The 20,350-nt window shown below is 28.4% G+C and overlaps 2 protein-coding genes across 5 annotated transcripts; one reads left to right on the forward strand and one right to left on the reverse strand.

Moving 5' to 3' along the window:
- Positions 1–876: 876 nt before the first annotated feature.
- On the forward strand, positions 877–7,299 carry LOC107496508 (agamous-like MADS-box protein MADS1). Of its 4 annotated transcripts, none has more exons than XM_052252313.1 (9): positions 877–1,049; positions 1,214–1,458; positions 3,981–4,062; positions 4,450–4,502; positions 4,618–4,717; positions 5,300–5,341; positions 5,708–5,749; positions 5,858–6,051; positions 7,034–7,299. In XM_052252313.1, exons 2-9 carry the CDS (start codon positions 1,235–1,237, stop codon positions 7,035–7,037), a joined length of 741 nt encoding a protein of 246 aa, XP_052108273.1. In that variant the 5' UTR covers positions 877–1,049; positions 1,214–1,234; the 3' UTR covers positions 7,038–7,299. The 4 variants fall into 4 exon arrangements, with proteins under 4 accessions (XP_052108273.1, XP_052108271.1, XP_052108272.1 ...); XM_052252311.1 differs by having other exon boundaries at positions 883–1,049; positions 1,214–1,473; XM_052252312.1 differs by having other exon boundaries at positions 883–1,049; positions 4,441–4,502.
- A 1,064-nt stretch (positions 7,300–8,363) lies between these two features.
- LOC107496507 (probable galacturonosyltransferase 15) lies at positions 8,364–13,321 on the reverse strand. Its single transcript, XM_016117777.2, has 6 exons — positions 12,698–13,321; positions 11,857–11,900; positions 10,763–10,909; positions 9,710–10,297; positions 9,175–9,483; positions 8,364–9,043 (listed from the first exon to the last, which is right to left on the reverse strand). The coding sequence occupies exons 1-6, from the start codon at positions 12,948–12,950 to the stop codon at positions 8,747–8,749; spliced, it is 1,638 nt and encodes a 545-aa protein (XP_015973263.1). The 5' UTR covers positions 12,951–13,321; the 3' UTR covers positions 8,364–8,746.
- Between the last annotated feature and the right edge of the window lie 7,029 nt (positions 13,322–20,350).

Genomic DNA, 20,350 nt, shown 5'->3' on the forward strand with positions numbered 1-20,350 from the left:
TAATACTGATTATTTAAAAATTAATCTTTTATTTTTATTTTTAAATGAAAATTTAGATAGTATTTTTTTTTTTAAATAACTATGAGCTGCTTGAGAAAGAGTGGATGAGGTGGTGGAAGGAGGAAGAAAAAAACCTAGCTATATCAAATTATCAACTGAGCATTGTAGAGAAAAACAAAGTTAAGATTTGTAATTTGTATAATAAAACTCCAAAAATAAAAGAATCCAAAAGACTCTTTCCACTTATATTATGTCCCCCTCAATTTCTCCTTCTAATTATTGTCTCAATCAACTATTTCACATACATACATACATAAAGAAATGGACGGCTATTATTATTAGTCTATAATGCATGAATACTGAGATAGATACAGAACATACAATACAAAATATATAAATACGCGAATTTAAAATTGTTATAAGACATGAAGATATGACATATATATAAAATATAAAATATTTTTTGGATAAATTATAGTAATATTTAAGTATTTTATTAATATTAAAATATAAATTAATTTTTAATTATTTTTAATATTTTTTAATTATATAAAATATTTAAAATATTTTTTGTTTTAATAATTAATAATATATACTATTTCTAAACTCATGTAAAAAATAGATGTTAAGAATAAAGCTACATATACGCTGACACATGATAATATATATTTAGATATGTCCAAACTTATTCGAAAAAAATTTATTTTTTATTAAAACAGAATTGGACACAAAAAAATACATGTGGAACAAGTGTCAATAAATATTGTATCCAAAATATGTCTGACACGCGAACACAACAAATTAAATCAGAGAAGTTTCTGTGTTTTGTTGCGCTTTCATACTTCAATATCAACCTTATTAGCTAGCTTCCTCATTCACCCTTCTCTCTCTTAATTTCTCTCTCAAAAACACAAGTGAAAGTAATTGGTTAATGGTTGGAAGGTCTATTTTTCTAGCTATAATCCAACTCAACTTCCATAATCTGCAAAACTTTCACCTGAGTTTTGTGTTACACCAAACAACTTGAAATAGGGTTTTCATTCCCAAAGGTGTTCATTCTTTCTTTTATTCATCACTTGTTTAATTTTATCATAATTTTCTATTCTATGCTAATGGATAGTATTTTTTTCCTTGTTTGGTTTTTTAATTTTTGCTAATAGTGAAATGATTAATTAATAAATAAATAACTAATACCTTAATTTTTTTTTTATAGTCTCAGCAGAATCAAGGGACCATGGAACTTCCAAATCAAGCACCGGAAGAAGGATCCTCACAACATCATCAGAAGAAGATGGGAAGAGGCAAGATTGAGATCAAGAGGATTGAAAACACTACCAACCGCCAAGTCACGTTCTGTAAGCGCCGCAACGGCTTGCTCAAGAAAGCTTATGAGCTCTCCGTCCTCTGTGACGCCGAGGTCGCCCTCGTCGTCTTCTCCAGCCGCGGCCGCCTCTACGAGTACGCCAACAACAGGTTCATTCAAATTAAATTCTTTTCTAATAAAAATTTTTTTCTCTTTTTGTGTAGTTTTTCTTTTTCTTGAAAATAAGTTGCAAATCTGTGTAATTAATAACTGAGAAGAAAATAATGAAATAATGTATATAGAAGGTGCAACACACACACTTGAAGTAGTTGATTATATGATAAAAGATGATGATGATGAAGTAAGAAGAATCAGATCTATTCACAAATAATTAGGGTACACACAGATTCTTTCAGTTCTGGAATTTTAGCTTCTCTTGTGCAACATTCTCTTCTCTCTTTCTCTCTCTACACATGTCAGATACCAAAGTTCAAAAAGGTTTTCTTTTTCCAGTACAAATCTGTAAATAATGCACTTCTTCTTCTTCTTCTCATCTTCTTCACTCTTCCTTCTCTCTATATGCTTTAATTAATTAATTAATTAGTGTTTGCATGTCAGATCCGCAATTTAGAGTTAGGGTTTCACTTTTCACTTTTCCGCACAAGACAAAAATCAGGATTTTATTTTATTCCGACTAAATCACCAAATTTTGTACTAAGAATTCAACTAACTTGACCTAACTAGACCCAACTACCTGTGAAAGGAGCAACATTTAGGGTTCTTTAGTGATTTTTTTTTCACTATTATTATTCATATTAGGGTTTCATGCTCAAATATGGTTACTGATTTTTTTCTTCTCTTGCAGCATTAATTCATAACCAATAAATAAGTTGTGACTTTAGGGTTATGGAAATTTCATGTGATTCCTCACTTTCTTGGATTTTTGTCCTTGCATATAGTGGAGGAATCATCATGGTTGCGGTTAGGGTTTATGGCAATTATCAATGCCCATACCTCACTGTCTCCACAAAAGAAATTTCAGGTGAATAAAGAGTTTTGAAAAACATTATCCAAACTAATTAATTTAATTCTTCACAGAGTGTATTAAATAAAACAAAAGAATACGGATTATTAATTATTATTAAATTGAAACATTAATTAATAAGAAAGAGCTAAAAGCAAAACCATGATATAAGAATGGATAAAAGCAAATCACTTCTCTCTCTTGATTGCTTTCATTTTTCTGGAAATATATTAAAGCTTCCTCATATTCCTGACGTCAATTTTTTACCTACTCTCAATTATGTAGTTTTGGACGTTTCAACAAAACACAAAGAATTTTTTTTAAAAAAAAAAGTTACACAGTTATAATAAGTTATTACTCTTACACATTTTTATTTTTAATATTTGATTAACAATGATGTTTTTTTTTTTAATTGTGATCTATTGTGATATTTTTTTAAAATGTGGGATGATTTAATTTATAGAGTATAAATTAGACCGTCTAATTTTTAAGAAATACAGAAATCAAACCATCCAATTTTTAAATACAAAAATTACCACGTTAAGACATAACACTCATCCTACTTCCATATTCAAATTTTTTAGCCTGTTACACTTGTTTCACCAATTTGTGTCGGAGAGTAAAAAATATTTAGAGAGGGTAAACAAGAAGGGTAATAGGAGATTAATTTTTAAAATGATTTATTATGTGTTTATTGAGATAGCATGCACTTCTTTTTACTTCTTTCTCTCTTCTGATGAGTGCTACTGACACTGATTCTTTAGAAGGAAAAATACATACAACATGAGAGCAGAATATTGAAAGCGAAAGAATTTAATCAATTTTTTTTCCTATAAATAGAGTGTGATTACAGTGTTATATATTTATAATACTGAAATACCCTTAAATTTATTTATTAGTAGTAGTGTTGTACTTTTTTTCAATTAGTTCTTTTAAGTTTTTGTTTATAAAGGTCATTCTTTTTACCTATATATACAATTTTTTTTTCTTTTTAAACCCTTCAAATATTATTTCATAAAAATAATACTAGCTAGGTGATTATTCAGATAAAATACCTTCTTTACATAATTAAAAAATATTAAATAATTTAATAAATGTGATTAAATTATTTAATATAACATATGTCATCATCATATTAGTTATTATTTTTATAGTATTCCAAGTACAAAAAAAAAGTAAAATAGTATTATATTATATTAGACTTGCAGGATTTGAATAGAAGTACTTACTAGTTTTACTAATAACTACTAAGTATATTAAATATATAAATACGTACTTTGAGTCAATGGCATTGTCGAATCTTATGTTCCAGCGTGGCAGGGACAACCAATCAGAATCTCGAGAATATTAAGGTTGAGTCACAATAAGTTGTAGTAGCATTAGCATCTTCCTACTTGTCGTCATCTTAGTTATGCTACCTGCTAGATGCTATATAATTATTAATTAATAAAAAATAATAATGTTCATTATCAACTTTGTTGGCTTCAATTATAATTTCAGCTCTTTTAAAGTTCAATATTATATTGTTTATTATTATTACTAATTGATCTCTGATAATTAATAACTAATATTGATTTATATATAGCTAGTTTGTCACAACTTTATAACATCACATTACCCTTTAATTTTTTATGATTGTATAATTATTTGCAGTGTTAGAGGAACTATCGAAAGGTATAAGAAAGCAAGTGCTGCTTCCTCAAACACAGAATCTGTATCTGAAGCTAATACACAGGTAAATTATATTATTAATTATAATATAATGATGTTATATATGTACGGGAATATAGAAAATTAAGTTTTGGTTAATTAATATTAGCTAAATTTTCTTTTAAGTTCATAATTTAGGATTTAAATTTAAAGATTTATAATTTAAAGTCTAAACAATATAATAAAAAAAAACTGAAAAAAAAATTGAACACATGATATAAAAAAAATGCACATTATTATTAGTTTTGAAATATAGAAGTCCATCCTTCTTAATGGGGCTCAAGGACTAGGTAGGTCATCTTTTTTTTAATCACTATTCGTTTAAGTTAGTGATTTATATTTTATATTCTTAGGACTTTATTTTGTTATATATATACTTAATATTGTTTATAAATATCATTAGTTTTATCAGCAAGAATCGTCCAAACTAAGAAGACAGATTCGTGATATTCAAAATCTAAATAGGTGAGTTTTATTTCTTTGTTCTTTTATGAAAACTAACTAATTCAATTCTATATTAATGTATGCATCCATATTATTAATTAATAACTAATGATGTTGAATTTGTTTTGATTTGCAGGCACATCCTTGGTGAAGCTCTTAGCTCCCTGAGCCTCAAGGAACTAAAGAACCTTGAGAGTAGATTGGAGAAAGGTTTAAGCAGAGTTCGATCTAGAAAGGTATAGATATTAAATATAATTAACTAATGATCACAATTAATTTAGGCCATTGTGATACATAATATCTGTTTTGTTAAAGAACTTGCTAATAATTAACAAGTACAATCAATTTGAATTTATCGAATAGTTAAATCAGTTGTCTGTTTGTGTAAGCATGGAGAGTTTTAATTTCGTTTTATATATGTCTCAATTTATTAGTTAATATCAAACTCTTAAATAAGGTGAAAATTTAAATTCAGTCGATTTCAGTAAAGTTGATATCTAAGAACTGTTAGATAAAAAATTTAATCAAATAAATTAAATCATCTAATAGTTCTCATATATTAACTTCACGTGAAGTCGACTATACCTGGATTTTCATCCTTAAATAAAGTTTAAATTTATAGCAAATTAGTTTTTGATCTATCGAATTAGAAATAAGGTAAAAAATAAAAAAAATAATTAATAAATACTTTAATTTGAATTGTTACATGTGGTTTAATTTGCCTATTCCTTTAACATTATTGTCCTTGTTCCAAATCCAAGTTGTTGATTTGTTTTTGATCCATGGTCTGACGTACGCATTCAAATTCTTGCTTGCAGCATGAAACGTTGTTTGCTGATGTGGAGTTCATGCAAAAGCGGGTACTTCTCATCAATAATACCATTCCCTAATAAAGATCTTATTATAATTATTAATTCATTGTTTTTCCCTAAAGCTTAATAATTTACTATATTATGCGGACTAACTAAAAATTGGTTTAGTTAACATACAAAGCTATTAGTATTATTTACTACTATAATTGAAATTAAAAATAAAGATGAATCTACAAAAAATAAACTCTTGTGCAAATAGTTATATAAAAAAATATTATGTACACCTTAAAAATTAATTAATATATATTTATATATAAATCCATTAATGTGCTATATTTTATGAAAGATTAATTTAATGATTGATTTTTTGTGCGTACATAATATAATATATAGTTTATACTTATACATGTGCAGGAAATTGAGCTGCAAAACCATAACAATTATCTGCGAGCTAAGGTCTGTTTGTTTGACTTTTCTTTCTTCCGTCCATACATGAAATTAATTAATCATATGTGTCTTCAATTAATTAATTAATTAATTAATTAATTAATATTATATATGCAGATAGCTGAACATGAGAGAGCACAGCAGCAACAACAACAGGAACAAGAGCAGCAGAATTTGATGCATGGGAACATGTGTGAAGATCAGTCCACCATAGCGTCACAAACATATGACAGGAATTTCTTCCCAGTAAATCTCTTAGATTCCAATAATCATCAATATTCACGCCAAGATCACACTGCACTCCAGCTTGTGTAAGCACATTTAATTACTACTTAAATTATTCATATCCCTATCTAGCTACCTACTTAATTCTTAGTTGAATCAAATTTTTATTCATGCCAAACATAAACATAAAGCTAAGGGTCAAACAAGATAATAATTAAGTTCTGCTAATTATTATATAATTTCAGTAGTCTTAGGCTGAAAGAAGTATATAAATGATTTATGATTATATATCTTGAACATTTTTTATGTAAAGTTTTTTTTTTGGATTTTTATAAATTTTGTGTAATTTTTTTTATTTGTCTTGCACTAAATTTTTTTCCTTAAAAAAACTAATAAGTATCGATTTTTTTTATAATAGAAATTCAGATATCTAATAAAATTACTTAATAAATGGTGTACATTATTAAATATATAATTATCAATCATACTAGATGTATACAAAAATTAATTAATAAAATTGTTGTTAATATAAAATATATGTTAAAATATAAATTAAATAATACATATATTTATACAAAAATACATAATGATTTATTTTTATGGCTAAATTTAGTATACAATTAATAATATTTTTATATAATAATATATGTGTTTTATTCTATTAATTTAAACTTTTTAAACTCTTGAAATACATAATTTTATGACATAATATCAAAATTTCTATAACAAAAAAATTTAAAATTTAGTTATTTTTGTTAATTCCAAATAAAATTTTTTAGCATAAAACAAATAATAAAAAAAAATTATCACATCACACTCAAATTAAAAAGTGTTCCTACCTATGAAACCATATGAGACAACATATAACTATTTGTTTCTCTCAATTTTTTTATCGATTTAAAATTTTAAAATTAAATAATTTTCGTGACATACATTCAAATTAAATTAAATTCTTGTATGCAGTAATTAGTGGGTTTTGGGAGCCCTTTTATTTTCGTTCTTGCAACACATTGACTGTATAATTTGATATGTTTCTCATGATTTGTTTGTTTTCACCTTTGGATGCAGCTGATAATATGCTGGAAACAAAAGCCTCTGGAAATTATGCTATATGGTTTTCATTTTATCTATATCATCTATCTGAATAATTGCAAGTTGGTGCCTATAATGGATACTCCATACTCCATACATATATCCAACCTTCCTGAATGAGTGCCACTTTAGAATTTCCCTTTAATTACTACTATCAAATTTTAATTACAAGCATTCCGCACCTATATATATACTTATTACAATGTTTATGTATCTTCAATATAAAAGCTTGTCTTTATTCATCCCTATCTCGTATTATTTTGTTATTTGTTTGTTTGCCACTAGTATTACTAACATGCTTGTTTATTAATGTGTGAACTTGGAAGAGTAAAAGTTAATTGAAAATGTTGGAGTATCCGTATGTTTATATGGATATATCATCCACAAATTTGTGTCCATTTTCTTCTTCCTTGAACTTTCATGCTAAAAAAGAAATGCTTTCTATTAATTGCTAAAAGTTATGTTTAACTAACTTGATTGATCCAATAGTCACTTCACTCATTTTTTTAAACAAGTGTTAGGATACAAATCTTCTTGTATATATAGGGCAACTCAAAAAATTTTTTCTTTTAAAAAAAGAAACTCACAAGTAGTTGGGAAGAACATGTCCCTACTTTTGAAGAATTTCAAGTTTAAAGCTTGAAAAAGGGAACAGCAAAGGAGGCGTACATAATATTAATGGCATTTTCTGATTCCACAGCATTTCACGAATATGGATTCTATATCTATCTATATATAGCATCTTGCATTTTGGTACATTCTTTAATTTAATGTCAATGGCTATTTTAATTCTAGAGGTATAGGTAGAACTAAGACGAAAAAAATAGAAGACACACTGAAATATCATCTATTTTAATGTAATTTTCAGAAGAAAAGACACAAATTAAATATCTCTATCGAAATATCTTTGTTCCAAACGTGTAATTAAAAGCTTTATAGCACAGTTAGCACTGGCTCTAGCTTTTACCTCCACACTAAGTTACTTCAGTAGTTCAGTTGACACTTGAGCTTACACAAACCACTGTTTTTGGAGTTGTTATTATCAACCTGTGGTAGTAGTTTCATCGGTGTTAATTAGTTTTTCCTCTTTTGGTTTCAGAATAAATTATTGAAAACTCTAACAATCATTCTTTCAAATGTTACACTGAATTGATTTACTGAAATCCATGAATAAAGGGATAGAATACTACATAGAATTCTCAATATAATCTTATGTAGTCAGAAATATAATAACGGCTGAAATTATGTAAAAGGAAGAGAAAACATTTAGTGTACGTAATGTTAAGAAGTAGTTTTGCAATAAACAGAACTCCTTTTATATTAGAACAAATACTTATCAAGTATTTTAACGTCACACGTCCTATTGGATTATTGATTATAATGCTATACAAGTGAAACAATTACTCCGATCCATATAGAAAAAGCAAGTAATTTTTACAGCATTGTTAGACAACTAGATTATCAATGTTTTATATATGATCGATTCTTAAACTGATGCAGCTACTGCTTCTTTCTAATAAGGTATATATTGTGTGGTAGTAGTTCTTCATCACCTATATATATCATCTGTTAGCATGAGTCAGAGACTGAAGGCAAAACCTTCTTCCCTCCGATCCCATACGGTTTCATCATAATTGCTTCAATCTCATCAATAATACTGGCCTGGGGAGGTGGATGGTGGAAAATGTTTCACGCTGTAATCCTGCAGCTCCTAATAAACTTATCTGAGAAATCAACATATGTATTCCATAGACCACGAACTTCAGGTGAACCAATTTCAAGCCATGGTTTTGCAGGGCCATTGAAATGAACAACAGCAGCATCTTCCATTCTATGTCTGATATTTCTAATTTGTTCTGATTGATGGCGATAACCTAAATCGGTAACAATCCATGATGAATCCACCGGATGCACTTGACCATCAAAAGCAATCAATGCAGGTGGAAGCACTCCTGGGTTCCACAATGATAGCCCATGCTTCACATTCTGTGTAAACATTGATAAATAATACACATTTAATTAATAATACAGAAGAACCAAACATATATAACTTTACATTTTCTTCTTTTTCACATATGGGTAAGGAAAATGCAATAGAGTTTTATAGCTAGGCTTACTAGTTTCAACCATCGATGGTAGGTTTCAGTAATATTTGTTCTCCTCCAAGCTTCAACATCAAAGATATTCATGCCATAGAGCCATGCACACTTGTCAGGGTCAAAGTTGACTGATATGATAGGATGTGAAAAGTTCAAGAAGTCCACGTATTTATTTCCAGGGCAACAGCTTTCCTCATTATAACACCATGACTTGAATACTGAACCACTGACTTTACCATTAAGGTTAATTTCCCACAACGAAGATATGTCATGCTGTACTACAACATCATCATCCAGCAACACCACCTTGTTCAAATCTGGAAACAGCTGTGTTCATACCAACATCAGATTATGGAAAAAAGAAAGGAAAAAAAAAAAAACAGCCATATATATCATCAATGGTATATGTTTGTTTAGAATGTGAAAAAAGATATGGAAACTTTTATGGATAAGCTTTATATTAAATTTACACATCAAACCTCAGACCATTATATGTTTCCGTTGTTAATATATTAATCTTCAATGTTATAAAAAAAATTAACAAATTAATTACCTCAGGGATGTAGATTCGAAGATGATTCAACAAGGAAAGGCTGCTGGGTCTTAAAGCTTCCAAATATCTCTTATACTCTTGATTATAGTCGAGTAGTTCATCCTCTTCTGCATAATTCTTGTAGTAGTGTTTCCAAATTGATTGAGTAGTTTCCACCATCTCTTTGACACGAGCATTCACTTCTTCAGACCAATCGTACTGGTGTAATCCCTTGACTTCAACAACTGCTGATTTCACAGGGTTTATGGAAAACCAGGCATGCATTGGAGTGTAAGTTTTCTTGTCCGTAACAATATGAAAAACCAATTTTTCAGGGCTGGCTGAACTTTCAATAGTAGAGGTTACAACAACAGATGCAGCAAGGACGTTGTCAGTTAGGAGAACTATGTGGAAGAATGTAGGGTCAGAAAGGCGAGACACATATTCAGGAGGAGGTAAGCGTGTTCTGGCCATGGCATTTACGGCATATTCTTCAGCCAATTTCAGACAAAGGCAATGTAGGCTTTTTGGTACACCATGTGAAGCTAAATGCCAATAAACTGATTCTTGCTTTCTTGCTGATTGCACCTTGCGCTCCATCTGTAACAGCTGCACATATACGGACATATGAGATTGCACATATTTATTTACCTAGAGAACTACTCAAACACACTACAAATTTTTCTCAATTTATGCTCAAACAAAATCGATATTTGTTTAATCTTTTTTATGAATTAATAGGGTCAACTGTACTGATGAATTGCATGTATACGCTATGCTTGGTTAAATATTGTTGGACCGTGGGACTACTGCCTAATAAATCTACCCTTTGTTATGGTATGCAGTATATATATTCAAATTCCTATATTTACAACATTCTTTATAGTTCCAAGGTTCAATGATGCAAGCATACAAATAATCTCATTGGTGTCAGGATTGATTGTTACTAAACGCCAAAAGATAACAAAAAAAGAATCACGAGGAAAACGATTTAACAAGACGCCATTATCGTTATCACCAAGGTCCAAGGGTAATAACTATAGCTAAAGAATAAATCAGTAAAATTTTCTGTACCATGGCTTTGGTCTTGATAGCAAACGCCTTAAAGTCTTGCTCAGACGCCATCATTTTCACAAGCTCGTTGAATGACACCACTTCTCCTTCATTAACGTTGTCATCAGTTACCTCTATTAACGCTCTGGTCAGCTCATCTCTGAGTTTCTTTATGCATATATACATGCAATAAACGACAAGAAAAAGAATGAATGTTACAGAAACATTGAATAATAAACTAATAAATGGTGGTAAGATAAGCTAAAGTCTATGCGACTATGCCAGCAGTTCTCATAAAACTAAACATACATTTGAGGTTGTTAAAGCGAGAAAATGGTTACTATAAGCATAAAATTAACCCGGTTTTTATGAAATGTAATTTACGAATGATAATACAAGTCCTTTAAAAAAAAAAGAAAAAAATTACATTCTTATAATTAAGCCGATAGAAAAAATAACAGATGACTAAGATGAGTATGTATAGCCTTGCATGGTACACATACATTCTATTTTATATTGCATAGACATTTGGAAGAAGTTGTCTTAAATATTGCTCTTCATAACTTTTTTTTATTTTCATGAATACATAATAAAATAACTTCAACAAAAAACTAATCATGTTATGAAAAGTAAATTGTTAGTTAGAAAACTTAAAATTAAACCTAGACATATAATAGAAGCCTAGAAGGTCTTATTACGTACCATATATTATTTATTGAGATTATTTTATTATGGAAACAAATATGAACAAAAGAAATTGACGCATAATCTTAAGGCAATATAAATCCCGTCTCTCTATTACCAACCACCACCAAATAATAATTAAAAAACACGCATCATCTGTTTAGATCAAATTATGGTGTAATTGTATCATTATTACAGATAAAGTTTTAATTTAATTTCTTTCTAAAATGTAACTATGCTTCGCAAAAAAATAAACTCCCGTTATTTTTTTTCTTTTTAAGAAAAAATTTGAACTCATTATGTAATCTACTATTACTCTCTCCAAGAAAAAAAAAAGAAAATAAAAACGTGAATACAAAATGCAAATAGCAAAGTTAATTGTAGCAAACATGGAACAGGTTCCATAGTTGGCGATGAGGAACATTACTTACCAGGGATGGGTCACCCCCGCTGAAGAACCTCCATCCCACGCAACCTACATTAATCATTTTAACCAATATATAGTACTGTCACTCTGTCACTAAATTTTCAACAAATAAAATTACTCCTATATATTAATTAATTTCAATATAAAAATATTTAATACAACTATATATTGTACTGCAAATTATATAAATAAAAGTAATATAAAATCACTATGCTGAAAATATAACAAAATTAATCTTAAAACTCATTAAAAGTATACTTATATTTAAAAATAAAATATCAAACAGTAATAAGATAAATTCTTCATATTTTAATTTTTAATCTGTTATTATTATATTTTATTTTCTCAAAAATATATTAGAAAATCAATATCCTCGTCAGTTGTCACTGAGCGGTCCCCATAACAAGACAAATTAAACTGAAAAGGTCTTTATTTTTATTTACTTAAAAATCATAATAAAAAAAAAGGAATTATGAAAAAAGTTCCAAAGACTTGAACCATTCCATTTTCGTACGTCTAAACAATAACATTCCTCGCCTTTTTTTACTATCTACAGTAACCACTAGCTACTAACTACACTCTACACTGAAATTCACACGCATCTTCACTTTTCACCTTCTTCTCCCCTAATCAAACAAAATTCTCACTCCAAAATACACACACACTCACCCTTGTTCATACTTCATTCACTTACCGAAACTATTGAGTATTAACTACTGCTAGTGCTAATACTAACAATAACTAATTTGAATCAAAAGTGCAGAGGTAAATAAACAATTTATTTTAAAAAGAAAAACACGGCAAATAGGACAGATAAAAAGAAAAGGAAAATGAAAAATTATTACCGAGAGAGGAGCAAACAGCGGAAGATTCGAGCACCAAAACCGCGATCCTCACGAAGACGAAGAGCGACACGATCCCGAACAGAACCACCGCCGGCAGCACAGTCCGGGATGAAAAACTCCGGCGACTAACGGCGGCATCCGCGGCAGTAGACTTCGACGATCCTTTTCCTCCGGCGGCGGCGTTAGCTGCTGCGGCGGCCTTCGACGATAAGGTGACTCTCTTTATCCCGGCGGTAGATACATAGAACTTCATTATCTTCTTCTGAGTTCCATCCAGCTTATCATTTTCCCCTACGATTGAATCAAAAATCAGATCTGAAAACTTCACACTGCTTCCTCACTTCAACAACTACTATAACTGCTCCATCACTCATCAGCTAGAGAAAGAGAGAAAAAAAATGTGCGCGTGTCGTTTTGCTTCGCATTTGCAACGGTGTGATGAGAGCAATGAGTTCACGGGTTTCGAATTTTCCTTTTTCTTTTTTTCTTTTTCTGAAATCGATTTCTGCGAGGAAAATTAAAGTGAGCAAATTGTACTGATTTTCTTGTTTGGATGAAGAAAAATAAAAGAAATCAGAGTGACGGTGGAAAAAAATTGCGAAATTCAAAGCCGCGGGAAATGATTAGATTGCAACAATGGCGACGATAATTATATATACGCGTCGTCGTTTTGGGAATTTTTTATTGTCGTTTTTGCCACTTGTTTTTAGCTTTATTTACCATTTTGACACTATCTCACCGACACCTACCTGACGTGGCAAGCAGTTCCTGTGGATTGTGGCAATTTTTTTATTTATTTATTTGGTGAGGAAGAAGAAAAAGAATAAGGATCTCCTATTCTCAATTCATGGTTTTAAAAGGCTGAAAAAAGAAATAAAGAAAAGTAAAGTTAACGCGTATTTGAAAGTTGAAAATAATTTTTAGGAAATTTTTCTTAAGTTAATTCATTAATTTGAGACTTAATTAATTAGTACTGTGGTAATTTCTAATTAATTACTTATTTAAGTCATTTCAACTATTTCTTCTTCCATAATTAATGTTGAGGCCGGCGGTTATGTCTCCAACCTCCACATGTGTTATTAGAACTTCCATTTTTTTTTGAATTCATCAGATTTGTGTTCCTATTTACTCCAGTGAGTTTTGTAGCTGTATTTTGTATAACATTTAAGTGCATATAAGAAAAAAGAAGGCATTAGTGAAACAAGCGTGTCCTAGCTCAAAATATAGTGCAATTAATAGTTATTGCATTTAATTATAATAGATATTTGGTATTAATATGATATATGTATATGTATTACTTGTAACATTACGTTAGAGACCATTTTTTTTTTGCAGATATTATTAGATCGGATAAATTAAGAATTAATTTACCGTAAATTGAAAATTAATTTAAGAGTTTGATATAGTTAATGAGTTATTACATATATATAAAATAAAATTTAAAATTTTAATATTTATTTAAATTTATAAATAAATTAATGTTTTAGTTCTTTCGCAAATTTCACTCTTCTATATTATTATTATATCCATATATCATTGTTACAGTGCTAACTTCAGTTGCCATTTTTGGAAGTTAGAAACGACTTAAAATACTAAAATAAATTAATTGTACTTATTTTTAGTAAATATTACTAAATGTGCATTTTTATTTTATGTTATAGAAAACAAATATTTTATCCTTAATTATTTTAATATGAAAATTAAAGGATATATACATAAAATACACATATAATATTTTTTACTTTATTAATATTAATATACGTTCTATTTGTTAAACAGTTTATGGAAGTATTTATAAATGTAAAAATAAATAATAATATATATATGAATATGAATACATGTATACGAGTGGTTCTTTATCTTTTCTAAAAGGTAAAAATATACCAGTTAATATCATAATTAAGTATACTAATATCATTGAATTACTTAATAAATATGGCTGGGAATATATATCTTATTTGTGAATATTTAACTTGGACTAATTAGTTTGAGTTGGGTTATTTAATCTATTCGTTATAGGTAGAGTAAAATAGGATGTAAATTTATCTGTGTGCAGAGTAGGGTAGGATATGGATTTAGGGTATAATCTATTTTACCCTATTTGCACCCTTAATATATTATATAACATATATGTAAAAGTTATATATGTAGTGAAGAAAGTGAGTCTTATACTCACAATTTTTCTTTTATAAAAACTTGAAATAATCACTAAGCTCGTTGATGATCATATTATTTATAATTTTATGTTAGATTTCTTTAAAATTCTATTATTTTTAATTTTAATTTGAACTTAGTCTTTTATTTTCTATTTTATTAATATGTATAAAATTTGAAATGATTGAATTTTATATTTATTTGAATTTTTTTTTAATTTCTCCGGGTAAGATCAGGTAGGATATGGTTTAGAACTTTAAGATGCGGGTAGGGTTAGGGTTGAAAATCGGCTGGTAGAGTATGATAGAATTTTAAAAAAGTTTTCAACTCGCGAATAGAGTTAGGATATAGTCTAAACCCTATCCTACCCTACTACCAGCCCTATTAATAAGTGAGAGGTGGATGGATAACTATAGAAGTGTACCCATTTAGGCTTCCAATTATATAATTTATATTGAAGTATTTTTTTATCACACATATAGAAATAATATTTAATTTGGTCTCTAAATTTATATTAATATATAAATTTTTATTTAATTTTTTAAATTTTAATTATTTTTATTTAATCTTTAAATTTTATAAATATAATTTATGTTAGTCTCTAAAATAATTTTTAATTTACATACGTTAATAAAATGTTAATATAGATAATCAAATATTATGTTAGATTCTGTAAAACGATATAATTTTAATTTTTATGTTCAAATAGTCCAAAAATAATATTCTAAGTAATATTTATTAGAAAAAGTTTTCAAAAGCAAGTGCTACAATATTGTTTTTATGTTATGTGATTGCTAAAACTAAAATAAAATTATTTTATAAATTTTAACATGATATCTTATTATTTATATGTCTGTACTCTATTAATATTTATGTATCACAAATTATCTCAAAAATTAATATAAATTATATTTGTAAAATTTTAAAATTAAATAAAAATAATTAAAATTTTAAAAATTAAATTAAAGTTGACGTGTAAATTCAAATATCAAATGAATTATTAATTCGTGCAAATAGCCAAAAAATAATCGTTTGGTATAGTAGCAAGTGTTGTAAATACGTAAATGTTGTAATTGCTGGTTATTACTTTTTCTTTTTGTCAAATTAGCTTTTTTTTTATTCAATCATAGAATAGAAACCACAAGGAAAAAAATGCATTATTTTATAATGTCATTAATCAGCTATGTTATTTCAATGACTATAATTATTCCAATACTAGGGAATTAGGGATATACTCATCAATAACAATAGTAACGTTATTAATTGGTAGTGAGTGTTCACCAGAAATTTGAGAAATGTATATAATATAAGTTCACAAAATTGGCCACTTGCATTGCTAGTACATAGTGAATTTTCACCTAAATAATTAGATTAGATATTGGGGTATGAAAGTGGTGAGGGTGACACCTACGGAAAAAGAAAAAGCGAAATTGTATATATACCTAAATTTTAGCCTCATCAATTTTCAATCATAAATATATATGTATTGATTACGGTGAAAATTCAGGTGTAATCGACTTCACGTGAAATTGATAGTTGAGAACTGTTAAATAAAAATTTAGTCAAATCAATTAAATTATCTAACGATTCTCATTTATCAACTTCACGTGAAGTCGACTGCACATGAATTTCTACCATTTATTATATGTGTATTTCAATTCACCACCAAATCTTTGAAGTTTGAATCTACTTTAGCAAAAAGAAGCTTGATGACCATGTTCAACGGTAAATATCTCAATTCGTGAAAGGAAAATTACCACTAATTTTATGTTACTAAATTATTAGCAACACATGTTATATTGTGAAATATTATATAGCCATCTTCTCCATTATTTATCTCCATCCTTATTCACTTTGTGACTTTCAATTCTATTTTTCTTTCTTTATTTACCCGTCAAGTTAAAGACCCAACCACTATTTCATGCATCTATATTTATTGGGCGCTATTCACATTTTATATTTAATAATATATTATTTTAATTTGTTACTATCCTATATATTATCAACGGCTTATATATACAGAATATAATTTAATTATAATAACGTGATAAAGTTTTGTATAATGAATATTGTCCATTCAAATAACTTTGTATCCAGTAGTAGTTTTGTTATTTATTATGAGATTATGAATATCATTGCCTAATATAAGCAGCTAGGAATTTAATTACGAAGTAAATTTCTTAAATTAATATTAATTAATTTTTTTAAAACTAATTTTATTTAAATTTTATATTCTAAATTTAATTTTTTTGAAAAAGAAAATAAAAAAATATAATAAAATAACTAATATTATCTAATTAATTAAAAATTAATTCCTATATATATATAGTTATTCTATAATATCTACATCACTATCGCATATATCTATTTTTTTTTTATTTGGTCAACATGTCGCTATCTTTTTTCATGTTCTACATCTACTTCTCAATCCACAGCATGGACTTACCGACATATTTTTATTTATTTATTTTTCTTTTCACGATGATCAAATTCAAATACTTTAGTAGTTACCATCTTTTTCAAATGAAAAGTATTTGTTTCTCCCGCATTAGCTAGCTACTTGGATTAAATTAAATAAGAATACACGTATATAATTACATATACATATCACTGTGTGGGGGAGAAAGCAATTATATAAATTTTTTTAGTGGACTTCTATTAATTATAAGATTTTGTCTTTGCTCAAATAGGATAAATAAATAAGATAATATATAATGTACAATATCTTAGGATCTGAATTTTTTATATTTGCAACTTAATCGCTATAAATATAGGTATTATTATAAAGAAATTATAACACTCATAAATTTAATTATGAGTAATGCTAAAAAGATTAGCACAAAGTTACTTTATTTAATTTAATATATGTAATATTTGTAATTATATATTTATTATATTTAAAATTATTTATTTATTTCAACGATAATTAATGAATACAAAATAAAAAAATACCTTTATTTTTATTACTTGCTCGTAATTCCCTAAGAGTAAATAATGTTGATTCTTGTCCTTTAATGTCTTAAACGATTAAGTTAATTAAAAAAGCGAGAGAGGGAAAAAAAAATAGAGCGTTGATAAGTTCCAATACATTGAAATATGATCAAATTCTCCATTTGTTTAAAGTAACTATCCCTATCTAAATATATTAATTTTTTATTAAATTCAGAAAATAAAACGACAATTATTTTAAAACAAATGAAATATGTTCCGAAGAAAATGCCAACAAAGAACCAGCAGTGTGCGTGCATGATTTTAGTAAAAGATGGGAGAGACTAACTCTAAGTTTACTTAGCTTGATTTTTTATCTTAATATATCTGTTGTGATCTTATAATAATTCGATCGTTATTATTGTAACTATTATGTTATCAAATCATTCAATTAAACTCATTTATTCACATTATTAGTATACTTGCAACCGTCAAACGATAATGAAATAGATATGCTTCACTTGTAAAATAACAAAGACTTAAAAAGCAAAGTCGCCAAAAAAAAAGACTTAAAGAGCAAAATAATGAAAAAAAAATCCAGTCTTCATTTTTTTATCTTTAGTATTATATTTTCACAATTCTGCCTACGTTATACTTGTGGTATATAGTCGGTTTTAAGTCCGGATAAAGAAGGAGGACTGTGTTAGGTCTTCAACAACCAATATAAAATCATAGGCGAATCCTCCTGACATAAATCAAAGACATTGAAAAGAGAAGAGTAAGAATCGCATATATTCGTGCAATTAAAGACATGTGTGATAGGGCCACAACTAGTGTGAAGACTCAAGGTGGTGTGAGAGAAAAATTTCCTATTGGTATAGGATTATACCAGGAATCATTCTTAAGTTCATACTTTTTCACATTAGTCTTGGAAGTATTCACAGAGCACATCCAAAAATCTATGCCATTGTGCATGTTTTTTGCCGATGATATCATTCTTACAGGAGAGTCAAGGGAATACCTAAATAAGAAGTTGGACTTGTGGAGAGAAGTTCTAAAAGTGTATGGTCTGCGCATAAGCCGTAATAAAATGGAATATATGGAATGTAAGTTTATTCGGTTTGAGAAGGAAAAACCCTAATATAAAGGTGAAGATTGGAGAAAACATCCTACGAAAAGTTAAAAGTTTTAAGTATCTTGAGTGCATCATACAGGATAATGGATAGATTGAATATGATGTAAATCATAGGATCCAAGCAGATTGGTCAAAATGGCGGAGTGCATCTGGTTTTATATGTGAAAAAAAGTGCCTTTAAAATTTAAAGGTAAATTCTATCGCACTGCTATAAGACCGGCTATGCTTTATGGTACAGAGTGTTGGTCGGCCAAAGGGGAGCATGAACATAAGCTGAGTGTGGCAGAGATGAAGATGTTGAGATTGATGAGTGGTTATACGCGATTGAATAAAATAAGGAACAACGATATAAGAGAGAGAGAGTTGGAGTACCACCCGTTATGAAAAAGATGGTAAAATTGCGTCTCAAATTAGAAATGGCAATTTTCCCCGGTAAGGCGGGTATCCGCGGAGATTTAGCCGCCGAAGAACAGGTTTGTAGGTCATTTTCTCCCCCGCGGGGGCAGAGAGCAAGTATCCGTTTGATAAACGGGGTGGGGGCAAGAAGAGAGATACCCGCCCCGTGATACCTGCATAATACCCGTGTAGCTGAAATTACATAAATATACTTTTATATATATATATATATTGCGTAGCTTTTATAAATATAATATATGAATATGTTTGATTTTATTATCCTGTGAATTGTATTTTGCTAGAAGATGATTTTCGAATGGATGAAAATTAGAAACCAATTTGATTTAATTATGATGTAGTTTAAATTATTTGATTGTTCTACATAATTGTATTATTTTTATTCATAGATTAGAATTGGATTAAAATTTTTTATCCAAAAATCCGTGGATGTCCGTGGAGACTCCGATCGTCGGTGGATATGGAATTCCCGTTATTCGTCGTGGGAACGGGGCGGAGATGGGGACGGATTATGGGTGGTGGGGGCGGGGGGCATGTCTCCGCCCCATAAGGACCTGTTGTCAGCCATCCCTATTTCAGGTGGTTTGAACATATGGGAAGAAGACTGACAAAACACCCAGTCAGAAGGGTGGATAAGATGGAGATGGATAAGGGGTGAGAGGCAGAGGAAGACTTAAGAAGATCATCCATAAGGTGGTCAAACGAAATCTACATGTAAACAATTTTTCTGTAGACATGATATATGATAGAATTCAATAACATTGTTTAATTCATGTAGCTGATCCCACCTAATAGGACAAAACTTTATTATTGTTGTTATAGTATTATATTTTCACACACTATTTAAACATCAAAATACTTTAGACAAATATTTATCATCTTTGTTTATTAATAACTGAAATATAACTCATCTTATTAGAAGTCTTCAAAAAAAATTATTACAAGAACAAATTATATTTATTTAATTCTAGAAATAATTTACTTTAGAACATATATATATATATATTGTTTTTATTTTATGT

Source organism: Arachis duranensis, chromosome 7, assembly GCF_000817695.3.
Source record: "Arachis duranensis cultivar V14167 chromosome 7, aradu.V14167.gnm2.J7QH, whole genome shotgun sequence".
In the NCBI taxonomy this organism is placed as follows: domain Eukaryota; kingdom Viridiplantae; phylum Streptophyta; class Magnoliopsida; order Fabales; family Fabaceae; genus Arachis; species Arachis duranensis.